At 60.6% G+C, this 17,640-nt stretch overlaps 1 protein-coding gene across 2 annotated transcripts in view; it reads left to right on the top strand.

Annotated features, from left to right (window-relative positions):
• Positions 1-17,640, top strand: part of PARVB (parvin beta) — a 93,965-nt gene that overhangs the window by 62,180 nt on the left and 14,145 nt on the right. For both annotated transcript variants that reach the window (XM_080810009.1, XM_080810010.1), the window contains exons 5-9: positions 2,933-3,073; positions 4,382-4,497; positions 7,280-7,338; positions 10,197-10,216; positions 15,971-16,032. In XM_080810009.1, the coding sequence (XP_080666135.1) occupies positions 2,933-3,073; positions 4,382-4,497; positions 7,280-7,338; positions 10,197-10,216; positions 15,971-16,032 (398 nt within the window). The remainder of the gene's footprint in view (positions 1-2,932; positions 3,074-4,381; positions 4,498-7,279; positions 7,339-10,196; positions 10,217-15,970; positions 16,033-17,640) is intronic.

Here is a 17,640-nt window from a genome sequence, read left to right as displayed (position 1 = left end):
TCGGAGCAGCTGCCTTCTGTCCCCTGTCAGTGTCTTACTTGAGTACTTGATCAGGCGATTCTAAAATCACTCCTATGTCGAGGGGGTTGACACACCGGTCTGCGGGAGGAAGAGACCCGTGGAGGAGAAAATCGGCGTGTGCTGCCTGCTCGTCGATGGCTTACTGCTGATGTTGCCGTGCCGACGAGATGCCGCAGTGACCCGTGTGAGCACGTGGTCCGCGAGCCCAGGGCTAGCAGGAACGGCACCCGAGCGGACTAGACATTGGGCTCGTCACTGTCTCCAAAGGCAGAAGCCGACGCCAAAAAGGAGACTGTGGCGAGGGCCAAGGCCAAAGCTGACTTCTGTGCACCTGGAGAGAGGAGAGGTCTGCGGCCGCCGGGGCCCTGCCTGGTCAGCAAGGGGTCAGGAAGAGGAGGAGCCAGTGAGGGAGTCTGAGGGTCCAGCTGTGAGGGAGGAGGCCCCGGCGAGTGCTCCCTCGGGAGGGGTAGAGGAAGGGTGTCTCAAGGAGGCGGGAGTGAGGACAGAGGGCGGACCTCTGGATTCGGCCACGTGAGGTCGCCAAGTGTGAGTCCCCGGCAGGACCCCGGACGGGTCCCTCTTCTTCAGAGCAGACTCTGGAAACAGCTGCCGACTCTGCCCCGTGGCAGGCTTCAGCAGGCGGAACGCTTCTGCACGATGGGCCATTTGCGGGCAGAGGGTGGGTGCTGCTGCCAGGGTCCCCGGGGGGCTCCCGGGCTGGCTGGGGTCCCGCTTCTAACTCATGGACGCCCTTCTCCTTGCAAGAGGCAGGCCTCCCTGCGCAAGGAGTGTTCACGGCCCCGCATTCGGCCTCAGCACGTTTGCCTGCCACATCTGAGGACCACCCCCGCCCCCAGCTTCCTCCATCTCTCTCCGTGCTCTGAAGGCAGGTGCCGCCGCGGCAAAGCCTGTCAGTGAGCAGCGACGCAGGCGACGCGGGCAGCCTGTTTGATCCTCTCCCACGCGGCAGAACCAGCAGGACCGGCCTCGGGCAGCACCCGGGAACTACTGGCCTCCTCGGTTCCTGTCATGGGCTGGGTTGTGCGCGCCCCCCCCGACCTCCCCCTGCCCAGAAGTCCTAAGTTGAAATCGTAATCCCTAGAACCTCACCGTGTGACTGTGTTTGGAGACGGGGTTTTTCTAGAGGTCGTTAGGTTGAAATGAGGTCATTGGAGGGCGGCCCCTAAACCCATAGGGCTGGGGTCCTTTTAAGAAGAGGAGATCAAGACACAGATACACGTGAGGACCTGGGGGAAAGAGACCTCGGGGGGTGGGGAGACCGGCTCTGCCGACCTCCGGTCTCCGATCTCTAACCTCCAGGGTCCTGAGAGCAAGTTTACATTGTTTCTGCCCCCGGTCTGTGGTGCTCTGTTCCTGGACCCCTGACAGGCCGGTGTGGTTTCCTTCCCCTCTCCGCCGCGCCTCCTCCAGCCACTACCGCGTTCAGACTGCACGTCTGCAGGGTTGCCTGGTGGAGGGGGCGGCAGGCTCCCCGTCTCCCAGCAGGTGAGGCTTTCAGGACCCCTCCCCCGGCTCTGTCACCCTCCTTCCTCCCCCAGGACCCTGCGCCCCGCCCTGCCACGCCTGGGGGACCTGCTGTGTATTTTCAGGGTGTCCGTATGGTATGGAACAGCTGTGGCTTATCCAGCTGGGACCTACCCGAGGCAGAGGGACATCAAAATACGGAAACGGCAACCGCTTACAGCCCCCGCAGGACGCACTTGGTGGAGGTGCTTTGTTTCGCTTCTAGCCCTCGCGGCGGCTGCGGCTGGCAGCCCGATGTGGCGGTGGTGAGGCTGCCGGCCCGCTGGGGAGCGTCTTGTGTGCCGCGTCCGGCCCCAGGACGGTGCCTGGCGCACAGGTGCTCAGATAGCTCTTTTGTGAGCTATCGAAGGAAGGGAGGAGGGAGGAGAGAGGGAGGGAAGAAGGAAGGAAGGAGGGAGGAAGGGAGGGAGGGGCGTCCCAAGCCCCACAGGCATTGCTCTACAATATGATCCCGCAGGGAGTATTAACATGGTGACTCTTGTTCTAATCAAGGGAGGGGAGGACGCAGGGAGAGAATGTTGAGTGAGGGGCCTCCATACACAGAGCTATGCTGGGGACCACCTGCAGAACGGGATCCCCACCATGACCGGCTTGGACTCCACAGCTCGTATGCCGTCCCTCTTGTCGGGGCCACGGCCAGCAGCCACGTCCTGGCTCACGGCCGGTCGGGCTCTGCGTCAGGCAGCACGGTCACCCTCCCGGGGAACAGGTCCCCGTGTTCTGCTGCTGCTGTTGCTTTGCTGAGGAGTGACAGCCCGTCGGGAGGACAGCTGGGTCGCGTAGAGCCCCTTCTCCCCTTGCCCCTTAGCAGGTGGGGGACCTGCGTGGGGGGGTGGGGAGTGGGCAGAGCTCGCCCCGGGGCCGGGCTCGGGGTCTGTTGCAGATCTCAAGCAGATGGGGTGGTTCTTGTCGGGGTCCCCCAGGTTGCTTCCAGCTCGCTCCCAGGGATAAAGTCCTTTGTGGCAGTGTCTGCGAACATCCCGCTGTCCTTACCGCGGTGTCCTGCTGTTAGAGAAACAAGGCGACCCACTGCACCACCTGTTCTGCTCCGGCCCCGTCTCCGGAGTCCCTGCGGGTCCCCTCCCTGCCTCGCAGGTGCACCTCGAGTCATTTTCCCATGTCACGTGCCTAGAATGTTCCTAAGCGGGACACCTCCCGTTCTGGCCTCGACCTCCACACCCGCTTTCCCACTCTAGAGTACTTTCCCAAGGAGCACGAAGGATTGGAAAGCCCCAAGCGCTATGATGATCTGGTCCCAGTCTGGGGGCGGGAGCGGCCGGCCCCCTTGCAGCTGGGTCGCCGGCGGCCCCGAGACCCTGCAGCGTCTCCTGACCCCTGCGTCTTGCTCTTGTCCTTCTCGTTGCAGAGAAGCTGGCGGGCTGCAGGCTGAACGTGGCTGAGGTGACGCAGTCCGAGATCGGGCAGAAGCAGAAGCTGCAGACGGTGCTCGAAGCGGTGCACGGCCTGCTGCGGCCCCACGGCCGGGCGCTCCAGTGGACCGTTGACTGTGAGTGGTCTCGGGGGCCGCCGGGTCTGTCCCCGCAGCTTGTCATGCTGTCATTCATCCTGGCCTCACTGGGCTTGCACGTTCAAAACCCCTTCCCGCTGCTGCTGTCTGGAAGGCAGCTGGGACGGGCCAAAGCCAGCGTCCCTGCTCTTGGGAGCTCGCTCCTGGGTGAGGGACAAAGTCACGCCTGTCATTGCCTTTGTTTTCCCTGTGCTTCAGAGAGGAGAGACGTTTCTGGTCCAGTGGGGCAGGGGAGGCTCCCAGAGGAAGGAGGGGAAAGAGAGAGAAGCTCTGGGGTTCTCGAAAGGGAGCCAAGCCCGTATACCAGTGGCCCTGACAGCTAAGTCCCCAGGAAGAGGTTCATGCTGGCCTCTGGATAGATCATGGAGTGTGCTCGCATGGCCAGTACGTGGCATCACGGTCTTCCTAGCCAAGACGTGACGCCGGGAAGGTGAAGAACTAAAGCCAGAAAGTTCTTTGTCGGGGCCCCCCCTCTCCCCTCCATCCCTCTATCTCCCCCCCACCCATCCTCAGTGTAGGGCAGGCAGGGCCTGGTGGGGAAGCTCTCCCTGCTGCCAGAGTCCCCTGGGCTTTGAGGGACGAGCCTCAGGCTGTGGTGACAAGATCGGCGCCTGGTTTCTTGGCATCGAGACGTGTCACAGACCCAAGCCTGCCTCAAGGGTCGTGGGCACTGTGGGGGAGGACTGGGGTGTTTGGAAGCTGTAAGCCCTGCGTGGGACTGAGTATGACCGCACCTGTCCGAGGACTGGAGAGCTGGAGTGTTGGGGACAGCAGTCAGGGATCGAGGCGGGGCGGGGGTTCCCATCTCCCCCCTCAGAGCGCTGTCCCCCCTTGCTCTCCTCCCTTGCGCAGGCAGAGGGATGGGGCAGAGGGAGACCTGAGCGGCCGGGATAGTGATGCACGTTATTGTGACCGCTAAGTGGCCATGCTCACCCATTTCCCACAAAATTCTCCCTTCCCTGGGCTAACTTCACTCCCCTGCCCACTCTGTGTCCTTACCACCCCACCCCTGCTGACCCCTTTTACAAATGCTGTGCTCTTGAAAGCGGTTGCCCACGTCACCTGAAAGTCAACAGGAAGGAAAGCTAATTAGAGAAGGGACGTGGACTCACACAAGGCGCTTGTCATCTTCATTTTCCCGTGGCCCCCGCTCCCCCCCCCACCCCCCACCGTGATTTTTCTCCGCGGTCTCGTTTGGACACAGCGTCTTAATTGCCGTTTGGACCCGGGCTCGGGCTTCCTGCAGAACCTGAGCTAAACCGGCTCCCTTCTTCCCTCCCCGACCAGCAATCCACGGGAAAAACCTGGTGGCCATCCTGCACCTGCTTGTGTCCCTGGCCGTGCACTTCCGGGCCCCGATCCGCCTCCCCGAGCACGTGTCCGTGCAGGTGGTGGTCGTGCGGGTGAGTAGCGGGCGGTGGACGTGCCCGCCATGCTGCGGGGCGGGGGGGTGTGCGGACGCTTTTCTCCCGTGGACTCCCCCCGCTGCTGCTTTTTCTCCCTCCCTCCTGTGCGGCCACCTTCTGTTCTCCCCTCTTGACAAAATGTGTGTCTTGCCCTGGCTTGGGGACACATGTTGGAGCCGGAACAATGGCACTGATTTGGAGAGAGGCAGATTCAAAGGCAATGCGTGTGTTGAGGTTTAATTTTCCAGAATTTTTTTAAAAAGAACATTCATTTCTCTCCAAAGCCGAGCGGTTGGAATTCAGTTCTCTTGAATGAGCTTATTACTCACCGGAGCGGGTTGAGACCGGCGGTATGAAATGGATACCCCGATGAAAGCTTTCTCTGCATCTGCTGTGAATTACATCCTCCAGTCCCCACGATCGCCCTCTTAGGGTCGTTTCTTCTGCTTCCCTTGGAGAGGTGTAACTGGGAGCTGGGGTCCTTCTGGCAGGGGCAAAGCAGCCTTTCCTGCCACGTCCCCTGCGTTTAAGGGGACAGACCCAGCCCTGGCTCTGTGTTTGCAGTCGTGTCCAGTAAATGCATAGGAAGCACCTACTGTGTACTTGGCCTTGAGCCCTGGCTGTCGGGGACACCAAACGGGGAAAACGCTCCAGTTGCGAAAGCACCACTCTCCTGCCAGACCGATGAGGTTTCGCTTGGAACCCGGACGTCGGTGTGTTCATGCACTTGCAGTGTCCAACTCCACTTTTCCCTTATCGGCCCTGTGCCTTCTGCGGGCTGCAAAGCTCTGGCTGGTCCTGGTTTTATGAAGCCGTCTGTCCCCTCCGTTACCCTGGGAGCTCTGCCCGGACCCTGCGGGGCGGGATTGCCCCCTTTCTGACATTGGGCGAGGGTTACTCCCCCCTCCCCACGCCGTGGGGGCCCTGCTTGCTTCCTAAGGAGGGAGGTTTATGGTACGTGGTGGTGATGGGGTCAGGGACTGATTCTGCTGCCCCAGCCCTCGGTGCTCACCCGAGGCAACCAGCCGGGAAAGGCTTCCCAAGGACACGTGGGTGTGTGGTTCCCAAACCCGTGTCCATCAGTCTCAGGGCCCCATGAGCGCTGTATGGCTTGGTGATTAAGGCATTTCCTTTCAGGCTGTGCTTGGGTCCAAGAAAATCTTTTGGGTTTTCAGAAAGTTTTACTGACGCGGGCAAGCCCTTGCTGGCGCCTCCTGCCTGACCAGGGTTACGGAAGGATTCTTCGGGCCACACCCAAAGGGGCATGCATCGGGGGGCGGAGGTCCTGGGAACTGGCCGGCCTGTGGCCTCAGAAGCCCTCCTCCCAGACCCCAAGGCCCGTCCCTCCATGTCCGGTTCTCCGGTCGGAGATAGGAGACGCAAGGAATGTGGGGGTCCAAGGAGGGAAGGGATGAGGACAGGGGCTTCGTTACTACCCGGCAGCGTGGCCGAGGGCGAGCCCTTGATTTCTCTGAGTTGCAGTGCTTTCCCCAGAAATCTGAGATTATGCTGTAAAACTGAAATACTCAGCCTCGTGTGTCTGCTACCTCGCCCCGGGCCCGGCATCTAGTAGGTGCCCAACAGGTACGTGGATACGTGAGGGAGCGAAGTGTCTCCGGCCTCCCTGGCGGCTCTCCGGGAGCCCCTGGGCGCTGACAGGCTCCGCTGCCGGGTGCCTGCCTTTCACCAGCAAGAACCAGCCGCGAGGCTTCCCGGGAGGCCAAGTTCAGGAAGGCCTGGGGAGCTCCGATCTCCAGAGGTGTCCACGGTGGGCCCCCTTGGTAGGGAGTGAGTTCCCCGTGTCCCGAGGGGTTCACGTAGGGGCTTACAGTGGTTGGATTAGCTGGCTGGTGAGAGCCACCCTGGGGTCCGGAGACATGCAGGCTCCTCCCCATCCCTGACCCCCCACCCTGCCACCATCCGTGCCTCTTCACACCTGCGGGCTTCTGGAGAATTCCGTCACACACAGTGTTGCGTCCTAGCACTGTTGTTGCAAAAGACCACGGGCTGGGTGTTTAAAATAACAGACGTTGTTCCCTCACTGTTAGGGAGGCCGGAAGGCCTGCACAGGACCTGGCAGGGCCCCGCTCCCTCCGCAGCTCCAGGCGAGGATCCTGCCTCCCCCTTCCAGCTTCTGGTGGCCGCAGGCAGCCCTCCGGGTTCCCGGTCTTGGAGGCGCGTCTGTCCAGGCACTGGCTCTGTTGTCAGTCTTCCTTCTGTGCCTGTGGCTGTTTTCTCTTATGAAGACTCCAGTCGTGTTGGATTTGGGACCTACCCTAGTGCCTTATGGCTTCCTCTTAACTAGCTCTATCTGCAAACACCGTGTCTCCAAACAAGGTCACGTTCCGAGGTTCGGAACGGACATGACTTCTGGGGCGGACGGTGTTGGGGAGGCATCCTACTTAGGCGTGCCTGTCCTTATACTGGCTGCTCCCCTTGTCATGGGGGTTCCCCGTGCTCCGTCCCTCTCCCAGCCGCACGGCATACGGGTTCCCTTGGGGAGCTAGGGTATTAATCCTGACAACCCCCCCGCCCCCGCCAGCCGCCTGCTCTCAGAGCAATGCAGAGAGCCTAGGGAGAGGGTGGAGGAGGGGAAGGGACAGTTTCCAGCCACCAAAAGGGTCACCCCCTGGAGTCACCTGCAGTCCACCCCCGCGGGCGTGGCTTGGATGCTGTCCAGTGGGTGGTCTGCACGCAGCTCAGTACCGCACCAGTGATGTCCTTCCTCCCGTCGCCTCTGCCTGCCCATGTGTTTATTTGTTCATTTTGGGGTTTGCAGAAGCGAGAAGGCCTGCTGCATTCCAGCCACGTCACGGAGGAGCTGACCACGACAACGGAGTAAGTGGACACCAGCCGGGGACTGGCACGGACGCGGGGGGCCCACTTCTGCACGCGTCCCTCAACCCAGGGATGAGATCCGCACGCAAGCGCTATCCTAGCTTTATGACCTGCGTGCACTTCTCTTCAAGGATTTTTTCCCTTTGCGAGGAAGGGCAAGGTAGCGGTTTGATTTGGTATTTAAACGAGAAATTCTCCCAAATAGAAAAGTAGGCAAACCACATGCGGCACGGGAATTAGAACTTACCGAGGCGGCCTGAAATCTTTTCTGGAATGGCACCAAGAACGATAAGCAAGTAGAAATAGAACTGATCCCATTCAGAATCTCTTACAAGGAGGAAACGGCTAAGGGGAATTTAAAACCTTGAGCTTTTGTAAGGGGAGTGGGCTGGCGTCTTCAGAGTTTTCCGTGTGAGGACGGAGTTCTTCTCCGAAGCCTTTGGACGTATATTCCTTATTTTAGAAGGTGAACTTCGAGAATGTTGGGTGGGGGGGAGGAGGGGTTCAGAATGGTCAGGGGACCCCTTGTCGCGGCTCATCTGTCCGCCCGGGCATCAGCTCCGTGGGAGAGAGAGCCACACTTCTGACCCAGAACTTCCTTTGAGAGCATGCGGACTGTCACTCGTCTCATAGGGAGAGCCAGACGGCAACTTGTAAGACGTCTAAAAGGCTTCAGATCTATTGAACGTAGCCAGTCAAGTGGTCTGTTTTGCAGGTAGCTTTCAGGAGCCCCCCACGGCCCCTTGCTAAGGATCTTTAAAGATTCACTGCATTGGTGCCTCTCCCCCAAACCTGGTTCAGATGAAACAACATTAAAGGTGGATCGTCTCCGAAAACCCTCCTGCTCCGTCCACGGAGTGATTAATTACCGTGTCACCCATTCACGTCCGGTCGTCCACAGATCCAGGCTGACACGGGAGACCATTCCTGGAGTGGGAGCTGCCGGGTGAATTGGGGAGCCACTGCCATGTGGCCTGATAGGCAGCGCATCTGTTCCAAATCCATGGGGATGGGGGTGGGGGAGGGGTGGTGCAAGGGACAAGGGACCTGGTGCTCAGTTCAGCCTGGCCTGTTTGGGAGCAGGAGGAGGGGAATGAGGAATGGGGTGGTGTCTTCTGATTATATAACGCCCACCCCCCCCCCAAACAAGCAGCTTAAAACGACAGTCCCGTTACCTGCTGACGATGCTATGGGTCGGACTGGGCTGGGCTAAGCCGGGCAGGTGTTCAGTTCGTCTGGTGCTTGGTGCTGGCGGGTGGCAGGCCTCTGTCCCTGCACCTGTGCCTCGTCCTTGGGGACCTGGGCTTCCTCCCAGGGCGCCCTCAGGGTTCCGGCCCCCTGCCCCATGCGGTGTCCTCACATTCCGTGGGTCAGAGCAAGTCACAAGACCATCCTGGGTGGGCGGGGGAGACGCACTGCCTGCCGTTGGGAGAGGCAGCTGGGCCTGTGGTAGTGGGGTGGGCGTGCAGCCCTGGGAGGGACTGTGGCCAGGGTTTGGTGACCTGAGGGAGGGCAGCTGGGGGAGTTAGGAGCTCTGGAGTCGGAGCTAGCGGCTTGGGCGGGGGGAGGGTGGCGAATGGCCCGTACAGCTCACAGCAGTGACCAGCATGAGGGCACTGTGCTGAGCACTGGGAGGTGGAGGGGTTTGGGACAAGGGCTGGCAGGCTAGCTCGTGACAAAGGCCGCGTCTGTAGAAATGTGAATTCCAGCCCTGGCAGCTTGTGGGAAGTGCTGTGTGGCCCGACTCAGGATGGGGAGAGATCGCCAGTCTCCTGCCTGGTCTCCCCGACTCTGGGCGTGCTCTCCACAATCCCTCCCGCTCTGTGTGGCCGTAGGGGATTGGATGGAGCATCTAAATCATCAGATGTCTGCAAAAACCACAACGTACTGCCCCATCTGCCCGCTGGCCTTCCTGCGCCTTCTGGCCTTGGCGCCCTAGCAGCCCAGCCTCCCACAGCCCCAGAGATCCTCTCTCCCTTCTGTCTAGTCTCAGCCTCCTTCCTGTCTCTTTCTAGAGCCGGTTCTGAGGTCCCCTCCTCCAGGAAGCCCTCCCTGTTTGCCAAACACGAATGGCTGGCTTCCTTTTAGTTCCCGTAACATCTCCTTTGTGGGACACTTTGGGTACACGTGGACTGTGTTGAAATGTGAGCTTATGGGGCAGGGCCATGGGGTTCACGGGAGCGGGCTGTTTATTTCTGCATTTTCTTGGCGTGCCCATAGTAGCTGCTCAAGAAGTATTTGTTAAATAAGTTGGAGCCTAAAGACTCGAGTCTAGAGGGATTTGGGGACGATCTGAAGACCCCCTCGCCTCTCAGGAAGCTCGTGCAGGGGAGGACCTGTGCACGGGGTCCTCGCGGTCCTCCCGGAGGGACCGGCCCGTGCGCCTTGTGGTTTCAGCCTCCGCCTGCTACATCAGGGTCCAGCCCGTGACTCTTCAGGATCCCCGAGTTTCGTATTTCTCTGAACACGCACCTTACCACGGTGGGACCCTTGGGTGATCTGCACCCTGGACTTCAAAGTTTCCCATTCAGCGATCCCAGAAGACCCGTTATCTGCTGAACCGTTCTTCCTGCTAACTGCTCCCGTAATTTAATCCCCCCAAATGGCATTCAGGGGTGGTTTGACTCAAGGTGGCCGCTTGCTGCCGATCTCGTGCACATACTTAGAAACCCACACGTGCACCTGGCGTTTGTGATGAGAGGGACAGAGAATCTGTTAAGACAGGATCTACATTTTTATAAAGAGCCCTTCAGCAGGACAATTTAGGGCTCCAACTTTGGGGTTCCCTCCATGGGGACCTCACCGCACTGTGTTCTGAGCGCCCACTGACGGCTCGCTCTCTCTGTTCTTGTTTGCAGGATGATGATGGGTCGCTTCGGTAAGTACTTGTGGGGCTGGGGGGTCCAAGGTCACGGGCACTTGCCGGCTGTGGCAAGAAGCTCCCAGATGCGTGGATACGCGCTGTCACCCAGGGCGCAGGGCCCGCAGGACCTCGTGGGGTCTCCTGTAGCTCCCCCTGGGGTCTCTCTGCTGCTCTGAGCTGCTGCAGGCAGTGGGGGGATAAGAAAAGCGTGGTGGGGGGTGGCGAGTTTCCAGAGAGCTGTTTCCAACCCTGTGGCAAGCAGCATGACCCGATCTTCCCTCCATGAGGGGTGGCAGATGGCCGGACAGCTTGGGACCGCGTTTAAACCCTCCAGGGTGGGGAGCCCCCAAGTCTGTGCCATAGCCAGAGGCCGTGTCAGTGAAGCTCACTGCTTCAGAGGCTATTTCGAAACAGAAAGCCCTTGACCCCCAAATGCCACGTTCTGCAGGGAGCACGGCTGTTAGCAGGAGAGGTGGAAGCCAGGTACACGTTTTCCCGCGTGCCCTTCGAGCCCGCCCGGCTGGAGCTCATCCTGTAGCCCTGGGGGCCCCGGGGGGAGGTGTGTCACCCCGGAGTCAGCCACGGGTCTGACCACAGGGCCCCGTCCCCTCACGGGTATCGTAGGGGCCCATGGCACGCCACTGTGGCTGGTGTGCGCAGAAGGGACGTGGGTCCCTGCGATGTCCTCAGACTTCCTGAAGTAAGCCTAACGCTGCGCTGGGGACGTTCTTGGTCTTCAGGATTTCTAAGGAGCGATTCAGTCCCTTTTACGTGTCTTTGTTATTTTAAAGAAAGGGAGGAAAAGGGAACCGTCCTGTGTCCTGTTGCTGGGGGTGTCACGTGGCAGTGGGGAGTGCAGGCCACGGGGCCGGTGTGGGCTCCTGGAGGGGACAGGGGTCAGTCCCTGGGTCTGAGTAGGGCCGTCAGAGCATTGAGGGTCTTTGATTTTCTGAGCCATGTCCCATCCCTGTTGGGCACAGGCCTGGTTGGAGGTTTGGGGGGCCCGGGGAGCATCCGTGCCGCGGGGGCTGTGTGCCGCAGCCGGGGGGCAAACAGTGCGGTAGGTTCTGGGCACAGGGTGACGACGCGCTGGGAAGCAGCCGGGGGTCGCACTATGAGAAGTGGACTCAGCTGCCAGGCCGCCAAGCACGGGGGGCGTTTGAGCCTTTGGGGCGGTGGAACCGCGAGACGCCGGTGGGGTGACTACTTGAGAGGCTCGCCCCGCTTACGAAACGCGAGCAGGCCGTTAGCGGGTGACGGCCGTGAGCGCCACCCCAGCTTCGGCTTCTGCTAGCGCAAGCGCCGAGGTCCCCTGGATACCCAGACTGGCAGCCTCCGCCGGCCCTTCTCCCGTGGGACCCTCCGGGGCCCCTCCAGCCCCCCACCCACTGAGGTTGGACCTCCTTCCCTCCCCCCGGGTCCTGGTCCCCGGCTCGCCCTTTGAGTTGGGGGTCAGGCGCCCTAGGACACCCCCTCACCCCTCACTCTGCTCCTTACCCTCCACCTTGGCTTAAGGCAAAGCCACAGCCCTTGAGGTGGCCTCGGAGCCCTCCAGACCACCCGCCTCGCATGCCTCTCGCCTCCTCTCTGGCCTCCTCACTCCCCTCGTGTGTCCTCCGCCTGTAGCTCCCCCGTTCCTCCGAGAGCACCCCGGGGGGGCCCCTCCAGCTCTTGCACTTGAGTGCCCTCTGCTCGGAATGCTCTCCCTCTGCACTCGCCCTTGGCTCACTCCTCAGCTCTTCTCAGGAGGCCTGCCCTGTCCGCCCCGCCCCCGCCCAGCCTGTCTCTTACTCCGGCCACCGCCTGGCAGACTCGGGGTGCCAGGATGGCCAGGGGACCCTCGGCCCCTCCGTCTGCCCCTTCCCCCGTGGCTCCTTGAACTGTAAGCGTCCTGTGGGCTGGAGCTGTGTCTTCCTCGGCGTGCATGCCCCGGAGCCGCCAGCCCTGGGCTGCAGACATTCCAGGAGCTTCCAGAACACCAGGTGGACCCTCCTTGGCTATGTCTGCCCACTGGGTTTCACAAGGGGTCCTGTTCTGTGCTCATTTCTCCCCTGAGCCCTCTGAGCTCGGGAAGGAGGGGTTGCCCTGCCCCCCCCCACAGAGGCCCGCCCCTTCCCTGAGTCATCCCTGTCCTGGCTGAGGTGGGCTGGGAGGCCCATCTCCCCAGAGGAGCTGGGAGCTGCTGCCTGGTCTCCATGGCAACGGGCTTGCTGGCTGCATCTCCCCCGCAGGCGGCCCCTCCCCCGCCCTGGGCTTCGGGACAGGGGAGAAGCAGGGAGAGGCTCTCCTCCTCCGCTCCCCATCTCCTCCTCGGGTCTCCCCTTCCTGCCAACGGCGCTTATGCCCCCACTGCAGCCTGACTGGGCCCGCTGTGCCACCTCCGGCTGCCACCCTGAGGGACTCCTTGCCCTGCGGGACCTGCTCTGAGCCTCCCTCAGGCCACACGGTCTGCGACCCTCCCCGGCTTTCCTCTGCTTCTCTTCGCGCTTTCTGTTCCCTCTGTCTGGAACGCGCTTCCTCCCTTTCTTGTCCCAGGAAACGCTGGCTCGGCAGGAGGCTCCCGTGTGACGCCCCCTCGGTCCCCTGTCCCTTTGTCCACGGGCCCCAGACTTGGTGCTTCCGTGGACCAGGCCGCTCACGGGAATGGGGAAGTGGCGAGAACATCATGTGGTCGTCTGCCCCTCGGCCTCCGCGCGGGGTGGCGGTGGGGCAGACGGGGGCGCCCGGACCCCACATCCGTGGGTGGCGCACTGACGCCGGGCGGGCGGGAGGCGGGCTCCGTGTTGCCACACTTCCAGTTCCTGCAGATGAGCCAGAAATTCCTATTTATATTTTAAAAAGGTTAAACAAACAAAACAACTTTATTTGCACTGACGGGTTGTGTTGGGGCAGACGCCGGCCCGTCCCAGCTGTTTTGGCCCCTTTCTGAGCCCTCTCTGGCCACCTCGGTTTACCCATCTGCCTCCACCCGGCCCGTGTCCCTCCCTGTTTGTTCCCGTGACTGTCGCCAGAGCTTCCCGAGGGACCGTTGGGAGGGCTGGGCATCCAGTGAACTGAGCCCGAGCCCCGGCGACCCGCCTGCCAGGCAGTGGGCTTGTCCCTCGATGTCCCTTGTGTTTCGTTCTAACACCAGCCACGAGCTGGGGACTATTTTTACTCCCACTTTACGGAGGAGGAAACGGGGTTCTGGAAGGAGGTGAGTGGCCTGAAGTCCCAGGACTTTGAAGGCTGCCGGGACCTGTTTTCATTGCCGAGGCCAGGCTTCTGCGCCCGGCCGGCAGCAGGTGAGGGCGGCACAGGGGCAGCGGGCCTCCGCTCCCTCCCGCGGCTCCCCTGCACGCCTTCGCTCTGAGCCCAGCGGTGGCCCAGCTAAATATACCCGGCTGACGTCAAGCTCTCTCCTGCTCCGAGAGTTTTTCTCAAGCTGCATTTAAAGTTTGTGTTTTGCTTTGTAAAGATTTAGCTTTTTCCCCCCTCCCTTTGCAGACTGTCGTATTGAGTCTCATCTGACTTAAATGATTATAAAAATAATTTACAGCTGCCTGGGTAGAGGAGCTGGAGGAGGGGCCGCTCTGCATGGTTGGGCCTTTTGGTGGCTGTTGGCTTTCAGGTGGAGGAAGCTGGGCGGTCCTCCCCGTGAACGCTCGCACCCCCCATGCTTGGGTGTGTACGTGCCATACACACACCACACACACACATGCACCCGTGCCCTCGTGCATGCATGCACGCTGCACACACCCTATGCACACGCATGTGCATGCACATGCTGCCGGCCTGGGTGTGCAAATACACACCACACATGCTTGCACACACACACACACAGGCCCCTTCCACCTCTCCTTTCCTCTTCACCTCCCACCTTCCCTCTCCCCACCCCCCAGGCCAAAGAGGATGCTACCTGGGCTGGGGCTGTGAGTTGTGGCGTCCCCATGCCCTAGACCTTGGACTCCGAGTGCCTTCCGTTTGGGGCCGGGCTGCGGGGAAGGGCTGGGACACTTCCTCCAGGAGACCTGGTTCTCCGGCTTACTTGGGTACCACCCTGTCTTCTCTCTGATTTCTGCCTGCCTCTGCCTCCATGGGCAGGCCAGGCGGTCCTGAAGCAAGCCCTGGGTCAGGTCTGGTTCTGGGCTCCCAGCCGTCCCCAGAGACGTGGTGGAGGTTTCCTACCCCCGCCACACCCCATCTGGCTGGGCTCCCCAGCCCCCAGCCCTCCACGCTGGGGTCGGCCCTCAAGCCCCTGCTAGTAAGAGTGGGCCTCTCTGCTGGCTGAGGTCCTGTGTTGCCCCGGGCACCTTGGGGGGACAGCTGGCTCCTGGAAGACGGAAGTCGGGGCTCCAGGGCCTTCCAGATGCCCTCCTCCCTTTCCCTCTCTGCCCCGCCGGCGACTCCACGCAGCCCTGCATCCACTCTGAGGCCTCAGTCTTCCTGCCTGGACTCCAGGCTGCAGGGGGCTCTTCCGGCCTCCAGGTCCCCTCCTCCTGCACCCCCCGCCCCCCAGCAACAAGAGGCTAGAACCAGGCACCCACTGGCTGCTGCTTACCCGCTGGGAGCCGTCTTGGCCTGGCCTCCAGTGCCTCCCATTGGAAAGGGAAGGGATTGGTTCCGCGTTGATTTGGAGCACACGGCTGGGCCCTTGAGTGGCAGAGCAGGTCGGGGCTCACCCGGAAGAAGGAGGATGGGTGGGACACGGTGGAACAGGCCGCCTCAGGCCCTGCCAGTGCTCCCACAGAGGGGGACACCCCCAGAAGAATTGCTGGAGAGAGAGAGTCTGGAGCAGGGTCTCCTGTTTGTTCGTTTGTCCTGAGGCAGTGACGGGAACACACAAGACAGTGGTTTCAGCCAGCGCGGAGCTGAGAGGCCCGCAATGACTCTCCAGCAGACCCATGATAATAAGATGTACTCTCAAGCAGTGACTAAGGGCTTTGAGGTGCATACTAGGGTCAGAGGACAGGGAGTGGGCGTGGGGCACTCTTTTAGGTGTGGATGGTCATAGAAGGCCCTTCAGAGGTGGTGACATCTGAGAGCAAGCCGAAGGAAGTGACAGGTAGATAGCTCGTGCAAAGGCCCTGTGGTAGGTGCATGATGAGGAGAAGCCAGGAAGCCGGTTGGTGGTGTGAAGTCAGGGAGGGTGTGTGTGTTAGGGGGTGACTCTGACCGCTGGATCTCGTGGGCCACGGGAGAGCAAACGAATTTTATCCTAGAGTGATAAGAAGCTGTTGGAGAGTTTTGGTGGGGGCAGGGATGGGGAGAGGCAAGAAATGATCCAGTCTACCGTGTTCCTGCTGGGAGAAGGGATCGGAGGGCTGGGAGTGGAGGAGGGAAGCCAGCTAAGGCAGGAGGCTACAGCTGCCGCCAGGTGAGGGCCCTGGGCTGGTGTGGGGCTGGCAGCTGTGCTGATCGGGAGATGTGCTCAGAGGTAGCAGCGAGATTTACTGGTATGCATCGCAAGGAGCGTGGGGCAGGAGAGAGGCGGACAAGGGATGCCTCAAGTCGAGGATGTCATGGGGGCGGATGTTCCAGTGCTACCCGTGAATTTCACGTTACAAGATAGAAACTGAGGGCGGGGTGGACGTAAAAGCACTTTTACCCTGATTTTGCTCCCAACTGCACCTGCCCTTGGGTTCTGGCGGGAACGAAGAGGATTCTGGGCTGGCGGGGAGCGTAGGGGCGAGACATCCCCGGGGGAGTGGGTCGGGAGCTGCCTGGTCCCCGGGACGGGCCGGGACGTTTCCATCAACCCTGCCTGTGCCTCTCCACTTGCCCACGCAGAGCGGGACGCCTTCGACACCCTCTTCGACCACGCCCCGGACAAGCTCAGCGTGGTGAAGAAGGTAAGCTCCGGGCCGGGCTGCTTCCCTCCGTCCCCGGGCTTCTCTCCGCAGCACGCGCGGAGGGAAGGTGGGAACATGTTTGAAATCTCTGAAATGTTTGCCACATGGATTGAAGTGTAATTATAGTCAAAAACGTAACTACAGTGCATAAAATTAGCGCCTTTTAACTCAACATCTCTGCTCCCTGGGTGTCTCCCTGCCCACCCGCCCGCTTCTGTTGAGTGAATTAGCCAGCCAGCGCCCGCGTGGTCCTTCATTCCGACTCAAGGCTTTTTCTCAATGTGGAAATGTTTTCAAGTGTGTCAGCCTGCTGGCTCGAGCAGGCCTCATTACCACGAGGCTGTATTCACAGCCTGCCCGGGACACAGGCAGGCCTTTGCCGGCTGAGCTGCTCGGAGCGCGTGTTTGGCCCATTTCCCCCCAAACAGGAGTGCCAAGGACAGGCACTTCATCAGCCCAGGCAGCCTGCGTGTAGGCTACGGATGGAAAAAAGAGAAAAACAAAACATGTGAACTGAGGCTATGGAGTCAGGGGCTCGGGAATGATGAGCTTCCAGGGGGATCTGCCGGGAGGGCCTGTTCTAACCCAGAAGGAATCGAGACTCGGCTCTCAGCCCGTGGAGTTATCTGAGCGCCTGCAGACGTCTCGCGTGGGGAGGCAGTGGGAGAATGGGTGCCCTTTCCACCTCCCTGTAAAATCCAAGGAGTGGTCATTTCTGCCCACGTGCCCTGGGGAAGAGAGCACTTTGTCTAGCACAACTGCCCGCAACAGGTTTCTTAATGCAGGACTTCTCAGGACCTTTAATACGCTGGCATGGGTTGGAATTCTCCAACATGGGACTCGGTAGGAAGCATTTTCCAAGCTTATTGTCGATGGTGAGATCTGTTTGTTTATCTTGTGATTGAATGTATTAAATTCCCATGGAACCCACTTTTGGAAAATGCTGCTGCAGCCTGGGACAATGAGGGTATTTTATTTTATTTTAAAGATTTTATTTATTTATTTGACAGAGAGAAAGAGATCACAAGTAGGCAGAGAGGCAGGCAGAGACAGAGGGAAGCAGGCTCCCCGCTGAGCAGAGAGCCCGATGCGGGGCTTGATCCCAGGACCCTGAGATCATGACCTGAGCGGAAGGCAGAGGCTTAACCCACTGAGCCACCCAGGCTCCCCCAATGAGGGTATTTTAGTTGTTGGAAGCACATTGCAAAAGGCTGGCAGTGCCCCTCCTGGGCGGAGCCTTCTTAGCATCCTTGGGTCGTGACTGACGCACCTTGGGGCTCCGAGCAGTGCCCCCAACCCCTACCCCCTGTCACATCTGGGTCCCAGGAACTCATGCACAAGAAGATTCAAATCTGGCCCTTCCCTTACCTATCAGCTATGTGACCTGAGGCAGATGATAACACCTACCTCAGTTTCCCCACCTGTCAGGACCGAGGTGGGACCCACCTCTCAGGGGCGCTGTGAGAGTAAAATGTCACGTCCGTGCAAAGGCCCAGCACACAGTACACTGGGTAGCGTTGAGCGTGGCACGAGGTCTGTCTGTCGGTAGATACGATGTTAATTCATTCTTTGAAAAGATGCATTTTGGGCACTGGGGACGAATGAGAA

This window comes from Martes martes (genome assembly GCF_963455335.1).
Source record: "Martes martes genome assembly, chromosome: 8".
Lineage (NCBI taxonomy): Eukaryota > Metazoa > Chordata > Mammalia > Carnivora > Mustelidae > Martes > Martes martes.
Note: the sequence above shows the minus strand (reverse complement) of the source record. Positions and strands in the feature narration are given on the sequence as shown.